Source organism: Leuresthes tenuis, unplaced genomic scaffold (genome assembly GCF_036924035.1).
Source record: "Leuresthes tenuis unplaced genomic scaffold, fLeuTen1.0.hap1 SCAF_2, whole genome shotgun sequence".
NCBI classification, from domain to species: Eukaryota; Metazoa; Chordata; class Actinopteri; order Atheriniformes; family Atherinopsidae; genus Leuresthes; species Leuresthes tenuis.
Window position 1 is genome coordinate 40002219 of NW_027325356.1, and position 19685 is coordinate 40021903.

The window sequence follows — 19685 nt, forward strand, 5'->3', positions numbered from 1 at the left end:
AGAGTTTAAATTGTTGATCAGGGTGTCTGTATTTATATAAGTGAGTGATTGAAAGAGCAGCATAAAACAATTACCGATATCCACTGGTCAAGTTGATGATGGCAACCATTTCAAATGGCGTGAGATAACTTAATCCACTGCTACCATATTTTGTATCAGTAGCACACGACCAGATCCATGACCCAAAAAGAAGCAACTGGGTTCTAAAAAGGAAGCCCAAATCCATGTGACCTAACCAACCACAATCTAAAAGATTACATCTATCTATCTCTATTTTCTGTATGAGTAAATAAGCCTGAATAATACTACTACTAATAATATTTGGGTTAACATTAATAATAATAAGGACCTCAGTATGTGCACAGCAGCTTGCAGCAGTGTGTGATGGAGAGAGCTACTCTCACACCTAGCAGATCTCCTTTCTGAATGAGAAAAAACAATAGCATTACCCTCCCACCCCAGAAAATTGCTTCTGTAATGGCACTGCACAAGTGTCAGCCTACTGCTGTAGTTCTAGACATATCATGTCTTACTTAGCATATTCTTAAGATTCCATAATGAGCTTTTTATGTGAAAACAGTTTCTTTGTGCTGGTTTGGATGCTGCGCTGCCAGAATGATTTCTGCAAGCACTTTTCAACAGCTGTACTGTTGTATAACCATGGCAATGGGAAAGTTGTTTGCATGGGGGAGCAGCTGATTGAGCTTTCCAAAACCCAATTAATGTTTGGAATAAGAATAGAGAGTAAGAGTTGGAGAGGAGATGTTGTGGATATAGAGCAGGAACAAAATTGAGAAAAATTAGGTGGAAATTTAAACTTTTTCTTCCTTCATGCATTATGGGAAGGGGAGGATAACATCTATGAGTTTGGAGCCCAAGGATGCAGCATACCAGGGAGACAGAGAGATGTTCAACTTTCTGGGCTGTGCCTATCGAGCTCCTGTCCATCTTGTCTGCTGAGAGAGTTGCCAATGATGTATGTGTAGTCATCAGCAAAGTTGCCAAGATTTTTTCCACACCACTTTCTACTACACTTCAACGTTCTTATTTTGTTATCTATATAACAATAGATATAGTTATATATCTAAGTTATATGGCTAAAGTATAACTGAATTGATTTAAATTTATTCTAATTTAATTGAAAACATTATTAGATCCGTGTGTGTGGTTGTTCGTCTAGTTTGTCTCTGTGTGGCCCTGTGATGGACTGGCAACCTGTCCAGGGTGTACCCCACCTCTCGCCTAATGACCACTGGGATAGGCTCCAGCTCCCCCATGACTGACGGATTAAGCAGGAACAGAAAATGGACGGATGGATTATTAGATCCATTCATGATCTAAGAAATATCATTATTACATTTTACCTCGGCTGAGTCCATCAGGGCCTCGAAGTATCCGGCACTCCTCAATCTGTCCATATGGCGAGAACATCAATCGGATGTCGTTCTCATTACACTTCTTTGAGATCATTCCAATAAACAGCTTCCTGTCCTCCACTGCTGTATTCAACATAACACAACAGTAGACTTACATGAATTGTATTGTACAGAACTCAACATGCATATTTAACTGTGGCACAAGCAAAGTTAGAGTCTGAAACATTTGGACAGAGATGAGAGTTTAGCTATATAAAGAGTTGCAGTTACATAATCTAATATTAGCTTAAATTGTACTCTGAGTTTAAATTTAGGGGTAGTCAACTCCAAGTTGGAGGTTTAAGAATTACATGTCTTTAATATCAAAAACCTTTTTGATATAAATAAGACTTTTACTACTTTGTCCAGAATCCTTTGCAAGAAAGGCAGCTTAAGTCTGAAACTCATTGAAATCACAAAAGAACACATTTCTTCCTTTATAAATCTTTGCTGAGCCAGTAACACAGCTGACTTCAGTTGATGTTTTCCATGCCTTTTTTTGCCTTATTTTTTTTCAGTGGTAGCATGCAGTTTGATGAGGCTCAGATCAGATAGAATATCCAAATATTTCACTTCTGTCACTTAAAAAATTTCAATAAACTGTGTAATATGATGAGGGGTGAGTGCTACCAGTGAGAGTTCTTTACCTTGGAAACGATCCTGCTATCATCCACTACTGCTATTATCCAGGCAGATTTCAGAGTGCTAGATCAGTGCTATGTGACCCTATTTATCGGAACTGCCAGGCATTTCTTTTCAGTCTCTCTTGTAGTCAGGACCTTCACCACAAGCGATTAGGCTGTTTGCCAGTCAGGACATATTCTTTCAAATATATTATTGTGTTAAAAAATTTATGTTTCTCCATTTGACCATACATCAGTGGGTCACTCAATGATTTGTAATTTGAGACATGGCTGATGTGTTTATGGTGTGTATAGTGTGTTTATGGTAAAAACGCTCAAGACTGTTCAATGACAGTGAGTTAGGTAGCGACACAGTAGAAAGAGCATAGATACAGACTGGTTTCACTTACACTGAGAGACTACAAATGATAGGTACATTGTAGCTGCTAACAAATTCAACACTTGGAATCAACTATAGTCCCTTCACATATTTATCTGTCACAAATTAAATTTTTGATCATGTTTTAGGTTTCTGTCTAGTCTTTACTTTTTGCAATGATTTCCTCAGTCACTCTTGCCCTACCATCAGCTTCACTCACGGCACCTGTGTTTTCCCCCTCAGCTGCCTTCATTCATGAATTACCCTCCTCAGTATCTAGTCGCCAGGTTTTTTCATGCCCATTGCCAGATCCTCACCATCACTCATGCTGTGTTTCAGGTTTGTCCTTGTTGTGTTGTCCATGTCATTTATCATCGTCATAGTCAGGTTTTTGTTTGTTTCAAGTTTTGTTTTGTGAGTTTAGATATTTTGGAATTCCGCGCCTTTTTTTTTTTTTTTTTTTTTTTTTTTTTTTACTGCTCTGTGGAATAAATGAAAGATAAATGAAATCTATTTTCAGTTGGAAATCTGCATCCGGGTCCTTCAACAACACCATACCACACTACCGTTCTGACATAACCAAGTTGAGGATAAAGGAATACCACACATAAGTATAATAAACAGCCTTTGAGTAAACTGATTGTGACAATTTTGTCACTGCCATAACGTTTCTAGGTCTAATTGTGCGTAATTTGCAGTCTTTCTTAACCTATTCAGACCTACGGCACTGTTTAAAAAAGCATTACAAAAACCTCAGCAATCAAACCCTCAAGCTTAATTATTGATTACTGTTCTTGCCTTAAAAAATATTCAAGTCACTGAGAATGATGGCAAGACAGGTGAAACATGATCCAGCTTAGAAAAGGAGATACATGCATATTAAATCTTAAATATCAGCCTAAGTTAAGAAAACAAACCAAGAGATGTAGTCATGGTTATTATTTCTATGCAAAAAGAACAAGATTTATACAGTGGGTTCAAACTCTTGCTCAAATTTATTTTCTCCAAATTTAAGTATTTAGCTAGTGGTGCAGTGTCTTTCTACAAGATCTATCGGAGACATCAACGGGGAATGCAAGCAGTGATCAGAGCTTGGAAAATACTCTACGGGTTCACGGGCTTTCAGCTCTTCCGCATGGACTGTGTTGTGGAACTCGTGGGAAAGACAAGGGGAGGTGGAACTTACTTCTACATAAATGAAGATTACAAATGTCACTGTATTGAAGAGATAATGCAGCCCTCACATAGAGACATTTTATTAACTGTAACGGTTTCATTCAACACAGGAGTTTTCATTCTTAGTTCTGGTCAGTGTTTACATCCCATCTCAGGCATGCTTAAGTGAAGCATTACAACACCTGGCTGACCAAAGAACGTACAGTGGCTTTCAAAAGTATTCATACCCCTTGGACTTCCACATTTTGTCACGTTATGGCCACAAACATAAATATATTTTATTGTAATTTTATGTGAAAGACCAACACAAAGTGTCACACAATTGTTAAATACAAAGAAAATTATACATGATTTTAATTTTTTTTTTACAAATTAAAAAACTGAAAAGTGTGATGTGCAAAATTATTCAGCCCCCTTTTCTCTGAGTGCAACCAGTTACCTCCAGAAGCTGCCTGATGAGTAAATAGTAAATAGAGTAAATATGAGTAAATAGAGTCCACCTGTGTGTAATCTAATATAAGTACAAATACAGCTGTTCTGTGACGGCCTCAGATGTTTGTTAAGAGAATATTGGGAAGCAAACAGCATCATGAAGTCCAAGGAAGACACCAGATAGGTCAGGGATAAAGTTGTGGAGAAGTTTAAAACAGGGTTAGGCTATAAAAAGATTCCCCAAGCTTTGAACATCTCACTGAGCACTGTTCAATCCATCATCTGGAAATGGAAAGAGTATGGCACAACTGCAAACCTACCAAGACACGGCCGTCCATCTAAACTTACAGGCTGAACAAGGAGAACACTGATCAGAGATGCAGCCAAGAGCCCCATGGTGACCCTGGATGGACTGCAGAGATCCCCACAGCTCAGGTGGGGGAATCTGTCCACAGGACAACTATTGGGCGTGCACTGCACAAATCTGGCCTTTATGGAAAAATGGCAAGAAGAAAGCCATTATTAAAAGAAAACCATAAGAAGTCCCATTTGCAGTTTGCCAGAATCCATGTGGGGGACACAGCAAACATGTGGAAGAAGGTGCTTTGATCAGATGAGACCAAAATTGAACCTTTTGGCCTAAATGCAAAACACTATGTGTGGTGGAAAACTAACACCACACATCACTCTGAACACACCATCCCATGGTCAAACATGGTGGTGGCAGCATCATGCTCTGGGGGTGCTTCTTTTCAGCAGCGACAGGGAAGATGGTCAGAGCTGATGGGTAGATGGATTTGAGCCAAATACAGGGCAATCTTGGAAGAAAATCTGGAGCGGAGGTTCACCTTCCAGCAGGACAATGACCCTAAACATAAAGCCAGGGCTACAATGGAATGGTTTAAAACAATACTTATTCATGTGATAGAATGGCCCAGCCAAAGTAAAAATGTCAGTCTCTAGATGTGCAAAGCTGGTAGAGACATACCCGCATCATATTAAGTGTTCCACTGGAGACACTAATGGCCCTACTCGGTTCTACTTGAATTGACTCCATTTTTAGGGTTTTCCTTTAAGTGATAGCCCATCGTACCAGGTAAATTTTTTGCACCTACTCAGCCAGTGTTCCAAGCGAGCTGAGTCGAGCCAAAAATGTGACATCTACAGACTGCAAGCCACTGATTGACCAGGGAGTGATGTCACTGGATGAGTCATGAAAGCGACTCCTTCGCAACAATCGTTCCATGTTTAAAAACCCAGCAATAGCAACCATGCAATTTTATTATTTCTGTTTATGTCAACCATATAAATGGCTACGCACAAAGCCATATACCAAGCAGCAGGTAGATTATCACCTCAATGTCCTCCATTATTGTGCTGCATACAAATGATGTCACAAGACTTTCAGGCTGCCTTGCTATAACGACCCCATCCAGTTGAGTAGAGCCGAGTAGGTATTAGTGGAAAAGAGCCATAACACACTGGATCACTGTTACACAGTTTTAAATTACCTCTTTTGCTCTTTGCTCTGCAGCTTTGGGGCTCTCTGATCACTGTCTGATCAGTCTCAGTGATTCGTGATAGCACCGAACAATTAACGACTTTTAAGCCGCTTAACTTCATAGCCAGCTTGAAGTTTAGATTCGCTAATCTTGTATACGACTGATGGGAAGTACGAGAACTACAGTACTGTTGATAACAGCACATTGGACAGCTTATATATCATCGGACTGCTAGGCCAGCTACACTTGGCAGCTTACAAAGCAGTGGAGCCTCCGATCCACACAACCTGCCACTGTAAAAATAGGAGGGAGTGCAACAGAAAGCAGAAATGGCGCTGACATGGGGGGCTAACAGCTAAGCTAGGTGTTATTTACCATTTCAGCTCTGTGTTGCAAAATACTCATCAGGAGGATATTTTCATTGTCGCTGGTCACTTTAATCAGGATAACATGAAGACAGCTCTCCCTCATTTTCATCAGCATGTGGACTTTGCAACAATGGGGACATAACACATTGGATCTGGCTTACATAAACATCAAGCAGTCATTCAAGGCAGTACCACACCCCCATCTTGGCTCCTCAAACCATCTCTCTGTGATGCTTCTTTCCACCTACAAGCCTCTGCTGATTAGGTGAAAACCCACTACGAAGTAGGTGAGAATCTGAGAAGTGTATGGATGATGTCAGTATTGTCAGGTCTCACAGAGGCTCTTAGGGTTTTGTATCTTGTCTTGTCACTTCCTGTTTTACTTTGAAATTAACAACTCCTCTCGTTTCAGATAACTTGCCCTTCCTCCCGTGTCATGTGTCTCATTGTCTTCCCTGATTCCCAAGTGTTTCCACCTGTTCCCCTTGGCTCCTCATGTGTATTTAGTCTGCGTCTTCACTTGTCTCATTGCCAGTGTGTTGAATTGTCTTTCGAGCGTTCGTCCGCTAGCCTCCAAAGTGCTCCAAGTAATCCAAAGATGTTGTTTATTAATGATTTCCTCCTTGAGAGTGATTTTCTGTTGTAAGTTTTGTCATAACCATAGATTTAGTCAAGTGAAGTTTTGTTTGTCTTGTCGTTTATTCAGTAGTATCTCCGGTAGAGGAGTGTCTTTGATTTATAGTTATAACTTTCATAGCAACTCCAGTAGCAGGAGTCTCCTTTTGTTTATTGATTTTGTTAAATTTCTATCGAGCCTCCGACGGTTCGGAGAATGATAAGTTTATTTGTAAGATTTATATAACTTTTTGTTTTTTCCTCCTAGCGTGGAGAGAACTTTCTTTTGATAAGTTTTATAGTCTCACTCTTCTCCCCATAGGTATCGAGAAGAGTGAGTTAGGAATTTATAATCTATTACTTTGCTCATCAAGTGACTATCATTATAAATACAATCTGATTATTGATTCTACCCTGCATCTGCGTCCAGTGCTTTCACGGATTGTGACAAGTATCATCAGAAACATCACCTGACGGGCCAGTGAGAAACCCTGGATGACCAATGATGTGCGGGCAATGCTTGAGTCACGAAACAATGCATTTAAATCAGGTGACATGCTATTGTTGAAAACAATGAGAACAAAACTGAATTGTGCCAATTGCAAAACGGGCACATAATCAGACAACTCAGGACTTCTTCTAAGAACCTATGAACACTGATAAATGATGTGGCAGGGTATTCAGGCCATTGTGGACAATGAAGCTACCCTTCCATCCTGTGAAAACAGTACAGCCTTTCTCAACGAACACCTCTTCGAGGAGAACCCCTCCCTGATGAGCAGGCGCTCCGTCTGGACATAGCTGAGGTGAGGAGAGTCCTCAGCACAGTGAATGTGAGGAAAGCAGTTGGCCCTGACAACATACCAGGCTGGATGCTAAGGGAACATGCGGATCAACTGACTGGGGTTCTCACTGATATTTTCAACATCTCACTGGACCAGGCTGTCGCGCCATGTTTGAAAACCTCTGCCATCATCCCAGAGCCAAAAAAGCCAGCAATCACATGGCATAATGATTACCACATGGTAGCACTCACCCACATCAAGAGAAAGAGTTTTGAAAAACTGGTAAAACATGTAGATCTTCTCTAAACTTCCACCCATATGATGCCATTTCATCTGCACTTCACCTCAGTGTGGAGCATCTGGAGAAGAGGAACACACATGTGCCTGTGCTGTTTGTGGACTTCTTTTCAGTATTTAACACCATCGTTCCACAACAACTGATAAGCAAACTGGTCCTCAGCACCCCCCTATGCAACTGTCTGCTTGACTTTCTCACTAACAGACCCCAGTATGTATGGGTGGAAAAAAAAACGCTAATGTCATATCCCAGAGTACAGGCTCCCCACAAGCCTATGTACTCAGCCCTCTGCTGTTCACCCATGACCCATGACTGCCATGCCAGATCTAACCACATTTTGAAATCTGCAGATGACACGACAGTAGTGAGTCTCATCCAGGATAACAATGACCTAGCCAACAGAGTGGACGTGAACCATCTGGTGGACTGGTGTGCGACAAAGAACCTGATCCTGAATACTTGAAAGACAAAAGAAATCCTCGTCGACTTCAGGATGACATGGCGACGCCACACACCACTCCTCACCAATAACTCAGCTCTGGAGAGGGTCAGCAGCACAATGTTCCTGGGGGTAAAGGCCACAGACACTCTGTCCTGGTCACAGCACATCCCTGCTCAGCAGCGAAAGCACTTCCTACGCTGGATGTGACTGAAGTGATGGTCTTTGGTGGTACCTCTGTGACCCCCTCAGTCGATCTGGGTTCCTTGGCACGGTATACCAAACTTATTGTTTATGATCTGGGGGTAAAAGTGAATGTGGATCTTAAGTTTGACTGCCAGATTAAAGCTGTGGTGAAAGCAAGCGTCTTCCAGCTAAGATAGCTGGCAGGTAGTCTCCGGAGACGGCACTTTGAAACAGTAATCCACGCCTTTGTGACCACTCAGCTAGATTACTGCAATGCACTTTATATTAGGGTCAGTGGGTCCTCCATCGCACGTCTTCAAATGGTACAAAATGCAGCTGCACATCTTTTAACTGACACAAGGAAGTTTGAGCACATTTCACTGATTTTAGCATCACTCCACTGGCTACATGTTCATTTTAGAATTGATTTTACTTTTAAATCTCTAAATGGTCTTGCCCCATTGGACCTCTCGGAACTTCTGCACCCCTGCACACCCAACCGATCTCTCAGGTCAGCTGACCAGCTGCTCCTGAGGGTTCTCAAAACTAGGCTGAAGCTCAGAGGGGACTGACCATTTTCGGTTGCAGCTCCAAAATTATGGAATGAACTGCTGCTGCACATTAGACAAGCCTCCTCACTGTCTAACTCTTCTTTAAATGCTCCCCATTTCTTTGGCTTTTAACACCACGTAGGTTGTTGATTTTATGTGCACAAATATTTTATCTGGGGTGAACAGTCTATTTATTAATTTATTATTATTAGTTTTATTGTGTTTATTTTATTGCACACCACTTTGGAAACCTTTGTGTTTATCTAAACTGTGCTTTATGAATTAAATGGTTTGGATTGGATTGGATGAGGAGACCCCCCCACCCACCCCTCACCGAACACACATCCCATCGAACCTTACTGATCCACTTTCTGTGCAATATTATTATTCTTGTACAATATCCGACTTTATCAGTCGTATAACATGTGTATTTTTTCTTTCCTTTTTTCCTCTTTTCAATTCAATTGGCAATGTGTAATGTCCTTATGCTGCTATATAAATACTTTGTTTATATTCTATAACCAATATTATTTATTTCTATTTGAATTTTCTATTGTACTTTTTAAAAAATTGCAGTGTTTCTGGAGCTACTGAAACCTAATTTCATTCTGTTGTACGCTATCCAATGGCCAATGATAAATAAAGTCTAGTCTAAGTCTTATCCCTACATACAGGCAAACCCTGTAGTAAGGACTGCGAAGAGATAAACATATGAGTTAAAGCTGGACTTACAAGCCTGCTTTGACTGATTGGAGTTTCTAAAGCTGCAGACATGGATGATTTTACAGACACTGTGACATCCTACATCAGTTTTTGTGATGGTGTATGAACAGGCCAAGATCTTCTGCACATACAACAACAAACCCTGGTTTACGTCAGTCCAAAAAAGAGGCCTGCAAAAGTGAGGACCAGTGAGGACCAGGCCCTGTACAAGCAGGCCAAAAAACAGACTGACAAAGGAGATCAATGTGGCAAAGAGGGGCTACACTGAAAAGTTGAAAAGTATTTTCTTAGCTAAGAACACTGCGTCAGTTTGGAGAGGCCTGCAGAACATCCGTAAGTACAGGAGACCATCCTCCCACCCTCCAGGAGGCCAATGACTGGCTGACAACCTCAATAGCTTCTACTGCAGATTTTCACACCCACCTCATTCCCCACATTGAGCTACTCCAGCAAATGTCTACCTGTAACCACCCTCCTTTCTGTGAAGAGGATGTTAGTCAACTCTTCCAGAGACAAAAGAACAGGAAGGCCCCAGGATCCGATGGTGTGTCCTGAAAGCCTGTGCTTATTAGCTGTCTCCCATCTTCACCAGAATTTCCAACAGATCTCTGGAGCTGTCCATGGCCCCCTCCTGCTATCAACCCAGTCTCAATAAAACCCTGCATTATGGGATTAAATGACTACAGGCCTGTCGCTCTGACCTCAGTGGTCATGAAATTCTTCAGAAGACTGGTATTAAAGTCACCTGAGGAACATCACAGAGCCCCTGCTGTAATCTGGAGGAAGCAACATGGGTCTGCACTTCAACCACCCTAACTCCCCAAGAACCTACACAGGGATCCTAGTCATGGACTTCAACACCATCGTCCCTAAAATTTTCTGCCAGAAGCTGACCTAGCTCACCATCTCAGTCTCCACCTGCCAGTGGATCACCAACTATCTCATTAATAGGAGACAACAGGTGAGAATGGATAACTTCACTTCAAACTTCCAGACCATCGCACAGGTGCCCCTGAGGGTTGTGTCCTCTCCTCATTGATCTTCTTCTATATCAACGACAGCACCTCTCATGACCCATTTGTGAAGGTCCTGAAATTGGGCGATGACACCACCATCATCAGCCTCATCCAGGATGAAGAAGAGTCTGTATACAGACAATAAGTGGGAAAGCTGATCCTCTAGTGCAGTCAGAAGCATGCTGATCTGAACCCGCTCAACACTGTAGAGATGACAGTGGCCCCCCAACCCCCAACCTCACCATCATGAACAGCACTGTGGTTACGTGGACTCCCTCAAGTTTTCTGTAATTCAAAGACCTCAAGTGGACCCCCCAAATAGATACTTAAAAAAAGGAAGCTCATGAAGTTAGTCCTACCTAAGAAGCTCCTACACTGCAAATATACATTAATAGTCTGTCCTATACATTCGGCTCTGCTACCAAACAAGATAGGACAAGACTGCAACAAACAATCAGGGTGACAGAGAGGATCATAGGAGCTGGCCTGCTATCCATCCAAGCCTTATACCAGTCCAGGGTCGGGAAACGGGCAAGTAACATCTTTGATGACCCATCACATTCAGGACACATCTGTTCAAGCTCCTTCCCTCAAGCAAGCATTACAGAGCTGCAAAAACATCCCGACACAAGAACAGTTTCTTTCCCTAGGCTGTCGCTCTGATGAACTCAGAACAGTCTCAGAATGTCAGCACACTCACTGTGTAATATTTGAACTCTTCGCGTAAATAAGACTATTATTTACATATTCAGATTGTATTCATTATTAAACATATTCAGATATTTAATACTTATTACACATAAGCCTTACAATACTATTACAATATAGTTGGGGCTGGATGGTGGTGTGGTGGTTAGCACCGTCACCTCACAGCAAGAGGGTTCCAGGTTCAATTCCCAGCTGCAGCCTTTCTGGGTGTAGTATGCATGTTCTCCCCATGTATGCATGGGCTCTCTCTGGATACTCCAGCTCCCTTCCCTTGTCCAAAAGCATGCCTGTCAGGTTAATTTGTGTATCTAAAGTGTCCCTAGGAGTGAGTGTGAGTGGGGTCGTTTGTCTCGTTTGTGATGGACTGGGTGTACCCTGCCTCTCGCCCAATTTTGGCTGGGATAGGCTCACAGACAATAGTTTGTGAAGGCTCAGTATGATGCTGGCTTTGCAAATAGACTGCAGCTAAAAGTTAAGGCTATTCCAATGCTAAAAAGGCACAAATCTGAACCTCAAGCAGTATGTGGTGCTGTTATAAATGTATGTGTTGTGTGCATTAGGTGTATGAATACATTTCAGTGCAAACACCATGAGAACACTGAGTCAAAAGTCAACAAGGGTGCAAACAGTTATTTGTGGTAATACATTTGTTCAGTGAGAAAAATAAAGTATCTAGTTGTTGCTTTTACAACAGCTCAGAAACACAGAGTTACTCACATAAGCAAACATTATATGCATTTACCTGGGGAAAAAGTGGACCAGCGCTACCTTGTCCTTTAAGCCAGTGTTTCCCCTCAACAACCCCCCTACTCCCTTGCTTTTCTTACTGTGAAAAATAGTAGATCCCAGTGTATAAAAGTTGTGACTAAGCTTGAGTATTTTTGGACATTCCAGCTGAGGAAATATCAAAGTTCATGTTTGGTCCCGAGATTAAAGCATTGTGATTTTTGACATGTGTTTGTGCAGTTTCATTGCATGATTTATCAAAATTTGTAAATATTAAAATGTTGTCCATGACTTCACACAGTGTATATGAGTCCATGAATGTTTTGCAACATACTTACCTTCTCAAAATAATTTTTTTTTTTTTAATTTAAAAAATTTGTGATTCATTGAGATGATACAAATGTTGTATTGTGCTTGTAGGAGAGAAAAAAAATCCAACTTTGAATGGCAATCAGTTTTGTTGTGCGTTTCAGGACAGAAAGTTTTTAATCTCAGCTTTGGTAAATCCGGTATTTGAAGTGTAAATTAAAAACTGGTGGATATATACTGGCTGGTGTGTCCCAAACTGTGGTAGTCATGGAGGTATAACCAGTGTTAAGCAACATACACACATACAGAGGCACCACAGACATTAATCATACATATTTACGTTACAAAATAACAGGCCAGAGCCAGCAAGAAATTTGCAAAGTGAAATTAGCATTTTGCTGTGGTTAATGATGCTACTGAATGGTTTAACCAATTGATTTATCCAAAGTGACATTGGGGACAATGTGTCATTCAGTATTTTGCCCAAGGACACTTCAACATGTGAACTGTGGAATTTTGAGATGAAACCCACCAATTGAAGGATGATCACTTTTAGAGTTATAGTCAACCTCCCTAATGATAGTGACAAATTATACATTTCTGTTTTAAGCAATAGTCATTATTGGGGGTTATTGTTACTAGCAATTAACTGAAAGTTGTCTGCTTTCAGCTAGGATTGAGAATAATTTGAATATTAATCTTGATTCTCCATGGCAAAATGTCACATCAATCAGAATTGCACTGTCCTACTTTCCATCAGAGCCCCAGACAAAAATACTGCCAACATTTCATCCAATCAACCAATACAACCCTGAAAACATTATGAAACATCTGAGACCCTCAACTTGCTGTCTGGACATTTTTACCACTACTCTTTTTTAAAAAATTTCTCTCACTGCTAACTAAAGACTGTTTTGTATTGTTAACACATTTCTACTATTAGGTATTTCCCATAGGCTCTAAAAACAGCAGTAATAAAGCCACTACTAAAAAAATTCGATAAAAGCCTAGAAACAATTGAACCTATTCTTGACACTGTTTTGTCATCTTCCAGTCTGAGTTTGAAGATGTTGCATTTTCTGCATTTGATACAGTCAAACACATCATATTGCTTTAAAGACTAGAAAAGTGGGTGACACTTTAAAGGCAGAGACTGCTTTCTGTGTACAAGTAATCACACATCTGAAGGGACAAACATGACATGTGGAGTTCTACAGGGTTCAATACTGGGACCTCTTTTATTCAACATTTACATGCTCCCACTGTGTCAGATTTTGCAAAGCCACAAAATATGCTATCACAGTTATGCCGATGACATAAAAATGACATCACCATAATGCCCGGGGATCCCTTGCAAACACTCAATAAGTACCTTGAAAAAAATACACAACTTGATGTTTCAGAATTGCCTTCAATTAAAGAAAGACGAAACAGAGGTCACTTTCTTTTGTACAAAGACACAAAGGTTAAAATTCTGTGCTCACTTTAATTCTGTAATGTGAAACAGTTTTTTTTTTAACAGATACCGACAAAGAGGTACCCTGTCTTTGCAAAATGACAGCCTATTAAGTGCAGATTCTGGAACCTATACTGTGGTCCTTCCTCCTGCCTGTCTATGTCTTTCTTAAATTGGTAAAAGTGCTTGGCATTTTCTTACCAATACCTATTTAGAATTGAGTTTTAATTCCTAACCCTGGTTTAAAAAAAAAAAAAAAGGACAAAGAAATCCTTACCGTTGTTTTTTTCACTGTCAGCTGGCTTCATCTGGATTGGGTGATGCATCTGACCAAGGCAAAAAATAACACATCATGACACAGAAAAATACAGACTCATTCTTAGATGCTTTTACAGGTGTAGTTATGTGAAAAATTTGCAATAAGAATAAGTAATAACAAAAATCCAAAAAATACATAACTTGGTGTTTCAGAATTGCTGTAAATTAAACAAAGACTAAACAGAAGTCAGAGTATTTGGACAGTGGTCAGTTTGGACAGTTTTCCACAGCTGCCTGTTCACACATGCATTTCCCAGTAGGAGATTCTGAGAAGATATAACTGTCAGTGTAGAATGCAGAAGCTACAGGACATAAAGCAAATGGTACACTGAGATAATCACAGTTATTTACAGCACTTCAGTAATGGCAAATTTACATTTGCTCAATACTTTGTTGAAGCACCTTTGGTAGCAATTACAGCCTAAAGTATTTTGAGTATGATGCTACAAGCTTAGCACACCTATTTTTGGGCAGTTTCTCCCTTTCTTATTTGCAGAACCTCTCAAGCTCAATCAGGCTGGTTAAGGACTGCACAGCCACTTTCAGATGTCTCCAGAGATGTTCAATCAGGTTCAAGTCTGAGTTCTGGCTGGGCCACTCAAGGACATTCACACACCTTGGACTTCATGGCTTGGTTTGTGGTCTGATAGGCACCGTCAACTATGGCACCGTTTAAACTGTAAATAGTTTTGAATTCACCACAGGTTGACTCCAATCAAGTTGTAGAAACATCTGAAGGAGCATCAGTGGAAACAGGATGCACTTGAGCTCAATTTTTATGGTCATGCCAAAGTCTGTAACTACTTATGTACAGGTCATATTTTTGACAAATTTGCAAAAATTTTAGACAGACGTTTCTCATTTTGTGATTGGTATTGAGTGTAGAATTTTTGAGAGGGGAAATTAATTGAATCCATTTTGGAATAAGGCTGTTACATAACAACATATGGAAAAAGTGAAGCGCTGTGAATACTTGCACTGTATTTAATGATCATTATTTGTTTCTTTTTACTCATTCTACATGTATTTGGACACGTACAAAATCAAGGAGTAAGGGGCAACTTACGTGAGTACACTCGCTTGAGTGTATGGTACTGGGGATCTGGGTAAATGTTGCAGTACGTTCAGGCTGCATGTTGTTGACATATGTGTTCTTACATGAAGCCCCTTGGAAAATATCTTCAAACTTCTGTGCATCTTTTAATATGGCTCAGGATATTTTGAGACCAAGTAAAACAAATATATTGAATGTGACCCAAGTGACATGAAGTCTCAACAGCAATTTGAAATGTTTACATCTATATTATATATATTCATACTTCTGTTTATAGTTAGCCACAGTTTATTACCATTCTGCTCTTACTACATATGTACGTACATACTCAACACTTTTTGCTTCTTTGCACTCTGGTTAGATACTGAGCTGCGTTTCGTTGTCTCAGTACTTGTACTCTGTGCAATGACAATAAAGCTGAATCTAATATCTAATATTATCTAATCTAATCTACAATTGAAACAAGAAATTTAGTAGCTTATTTATCCAGGCTAATTGACAATCAAGGAAATAAAAGTCAAGCTTCAGTGCAGCAAAAAAGTGCTAAATCAATATAAATCTAAATGACAAGTAAAGTAAAACAGTTACAGAAGTGCAGGTGACTCCAGGTTAGGAGTGATAGATGTGTTAGAAGAGAAGGTGTTTTTTGAAGAGATGAGACTTCAAGAGATTTTTTAAGGTGGAGAGGGAAGCCCCTGAACTGTTACTATTGACTAGCTTGTTCTGCCATTAATGAGGCACAAATGAGAGCAGTCGGGACTGAGACATTTTTGTGTAAGGACAACAGTACAGGATTCCATTCCTGAGAGGAACACAGTGGAATCATGTTTGAGTTACTCTGGCAATAGAGCAAAAACATTTAAAATAAAATAGCACTATCCCCCATCGTTTAACACTGTGGGTCCCAATTTAGGGTCCAAAGATTACAGAGGGTATGTGAGGCTTTGCTTGTGCTGAGGTTGTTAAACACATCATGATAACATATTTACTAGTTTAAGGAATCTAATCTAGTTAGTATGTTATTGATATTAATATAGAAAATCACTATATCAATCCATTTTGAAACATATATTGGTTCCCATTCAAGAATAAAATGTTATTAGATAACCCTAGTGAACCATGCTTTTGATCAATAATGCTCACAAAAAAAGTTAAACACTCACCTGTGTTCTCGGTACCTGTCACAAACTTTGTCCTGTCCAGATCAAAGGAAAGGAAAGGACAGGACAGGACAGGACTTAAAAAAGTACTATTCGTAGTAAGAAGCTTGAGTTGCGAGATATTATGACTGCCTTTGACACTGTTGCAAATAATAATAATTCACCTTTAAAATCCTCCATATTAACTGTGTTAAGTACTTACGAGTATCCAATGTTTTACATGCTTTAGACAGTGGTCAGAGCACTCTCAATTTGGATAAGTAAAAGTCTACTCAGAAAGAGGCCATGAGCGGTGCAAATTTTTCTTCATCATAAACGATGTCAAAATAGTTGAGGGTGAAAACTACATTTTGAAAGAAATGTTACATGGACTGGCTCTGTTGCAGCACAAACTGTGAACAGTTATACAGTAAACAACTGTCTGATGCAAAAGTTCAACAGAGTAAATAAATCCCAATATAGCTGTCACTTGAACAGCTTAAGAAAATTGAGATGATAAAAAAATCTGCTCATCTCATGGCCTCCTTCTGAGTAGCTTTTCGTTCAAACAAGGAGTGCTCTGAGAGTGCTTACCTATTGGATGTAAGAAAATGACCACTCATAAGTACTTCGAATAACCAACCCTCAGATAACCGAAATACCAAAAAAAGAACCCCCCCCCCAAAAGAAAATATCCCTTTAGTGGTGTGATGTCCAGTTTGTTGAGTGTTAGACACAAATAGTGTCTATGCATCATCCCTCATTTCACTGATTTGTTACTGCTAATATTGTTTTTTTTTTATGCATATATGAATGCATTTACATGTGCATCTGTAAGTGTTTGTATCTATGTGTACATCTATGAATATGTATACTTGTGTATGTTGGTGGATATTTATATATATTTATATTATATTTATATATATATATTATTTATATATATATATTTATATATAGTGTATTTTATGTTAATTGTTTTCTAATTTATTTTTCAGTTGAATTTAACTGAATTGAATTCAACTCGAATCCTTGATTTGAATAGATACATTTAATGAAATTATACCAAATTTTGCATGGCAGTCTCTCTTCCTCCGCTGCCACCTTTCTATCCACAGAGAAAAAACTTGAGAGGAGTTAAGAATAGTTCCTACAGCCATGTCTCAGTGATACAAATGATACTGTCTTCTTAATATTCCCAATTGCCTTATTAGGGCTCCATACTAGTCAAATTCCTTCTACTTTCTCTGTTTTGTTCCTGTCTGCAAGCATTACTTGGGCTTTGAAAAGCTCAGTCAGCTGCTCCCATACACAAACAACTTTCCTATTTGGAATGGTTATCATGACAGGTGGTACATTAAACATTTTAAATCACTGTGTTTGTCTACTGTGTTTTGTCGTACTTTATTTCTCAAAACATTTATTCCAACATATTCATGATGAAGGAAGAAGTTCCAATAAAGTGATGGAGATAGGAACAGTGGACCAGCTCTACACCGTCAGCAGGGTCCTGGAGGGTGCATGGGCGTTCCCCCAACCGATCAGTCTACATGCGTTTTGTGGACTTGGAGAAGTCATTCGACTGTGTCCTGTGGCAGTCCTATGGGAGGTATGGAATGCCGGATCCCTTGATACCCCTTGGGGCTGTTCGGTGTCTGTATGACCGGTGTCAGAAGGGCTCTTTGTAATTATGCGCTCCAGGCGAGAGTCGTCTTACATACCTATGATTTGGGCCAGTTTTTCCTCCTCCTCCTTCCTTCATTTTTTAAAAGCAGCCCCTGATGGCTTGGGTGCCCTTTACATTATAAAAGATGAAAAAAAAAATAACACAACAACGTCCTTTTTATTAATTGAAGAAGCTGGGGTGCGCTGCCCCTCCCCCACCTCACCTTCTACTAACGTCAGGTTCAGGGTGCCTGTCAGCAAATAGATTTTTCATATTGAGCTTTTGTGTTCTTTTTATTATTTATTTAAAAGAAAAAGTGTCAAGAAATTTCAAGGATGGGTTGAAATTTATTATTCGTATCTTCAAGTATAATTTCTTATTTTAATTTTTTTCCACTTTGAAAATTTAATTTTTGTGCCCCTCCAGCAGATGGCGCCCCAGGCGACCGTCTGGTTCGCCTATGCCCAGAGCTGGCCCTGGGTGTCAGAGTTTGGTCCGCATTGAGTCGGACATGTTTTCGGTGAGGGTTGGACTCCATCAGGGCTGCCCTTGGTCACTGACTCTGTTCATAATTTTTATGGACAGAATTTTCAGGGCGCAGCCAAGGCGTTGAGGGGGTATGATTTGGCGACTTCAGAATCGGGTCTCTGCTTTTTGCGGATGATGTGGTTCTGTTAGCGTTGTCGGGCCGTGACCTTCAGCGCTCACTGGAGCGGTTCACAGCCGAGTGTGAAGCGGCTGGGATGAGAATCAGCGCCTCTAAATCCGAGACCGTAGTTCTCAGTCGGAGAAGGGTGGAATGCTCTCTCTGGGTTGGGAAATGAGATCCTTCCCCAAGTGGAGGAGTTCAAGTATGTCAGGGTCTTGTTCACGAGTGAGGGACGAATGGAGCAGGAAGTTGACAGGTGGATCGGTGTGGCGTCCGCAGTTACCGATCCATCGTGGTGAAGAATGAGCTGAGCCAGAAGGCGAAACTCTCAATTTACCGGTCAATCTACCTTCCTACCCTCACCTATGGTCACGAGGTGTGGGTAGTGACTGAAAGAACAAGATTGCAAATACAAGCGGCCGAAATGGGCTTCCTCTGCGGGGTGTCTGGGCTCTCCCTTAGAGATAGGGTGAGAAGCTCAGTCATCCGGGAGGGGCTCGGAGTAGAACCGCTGCTCCTCCGCATTGAGAGGAGTCAGATGAGGTGGCTCGGGCATGTGGTTAGGATGCCTCCTGGAGGGCTCCCTGGTGAGGTGTTCCGGGCACGTCCCACTGGGAGGAGACCCCGGGGAAGACCCAGGACATGTTGGAGAGACTATAGTTGCATTCCGACAGAGACGTTTGAAATATATTCATACTTATGTTTATAGTTAGTCACAATGTATTACCATTCTGCTCTTACTGCATATGTACATACATACTCAACACTTTTCGCTTCTTTGCACTCTTCTAAGAACGCAGTTCTAAGAACTGTCCACCTCGAATTTAGTTATAAGAACTGCCCTTCCCCAGGGGAACTGTTTCATTTTCGCATTCGCACGAGTCAGGGATCTTGACAGGGACCGATGTGACGCAACCATCTGCGACAGTGATGTGTTACTGTAGCGCCACACTCAATAACAAAACAAAGCCAGCGAAAAGTAAGGAGAAAAGAAAACAACACCACCAAGAAGCTAATATGGAGAGCAAGGAGGCCACCGTGTTCATGGTCTCCATGACGGTAATTTTAATCATGGACAATCGCATCAGGCATCTAAGATTGAGGCTGGAAGAGCACACAGCGAGAGTCAGGAGACGAAGAATCAAGCAGCAACGA

At 40.6% G+C, this 19685-nt stretch overlaps 1 protein-coding gene across 17 annotated transcripts in view; it reads right to left on the bottom strand.

The window, feature by feature from the left end:
* celf1 (cugbp, Elav-like family member 1) overlaps positions 1 to 19685 on the bottom strand; it is a 65823-nt gene that overhangs the window by 28807 nt on the left and 17331 nt on the right. For 12 of the 17 annotated variants that reach the window (XM_072381072.1, XM_072381071.1, XM_072381080.1 and 9 more), the window contains 2 exons: positions 13985 to 14033; positions 1365 to 1499 (listed from right to left, as the gene is read on the bottom strand). In XM_072381072.1, the coding sequence (XP_072237173.1) occupies positions 1365 to 1499; positions 13985 to 14033 (184 nt within the window). The remainder of the gene's footprint in view (positions 1 to 1364; positions 1500 to 13984; positions 14034 to 19685) is intronic. The other 5 variants (XM_072381070.1, XM_072381069.1, XM_072381078.1 and 2 more) reach the window with 1 other exon arrangement.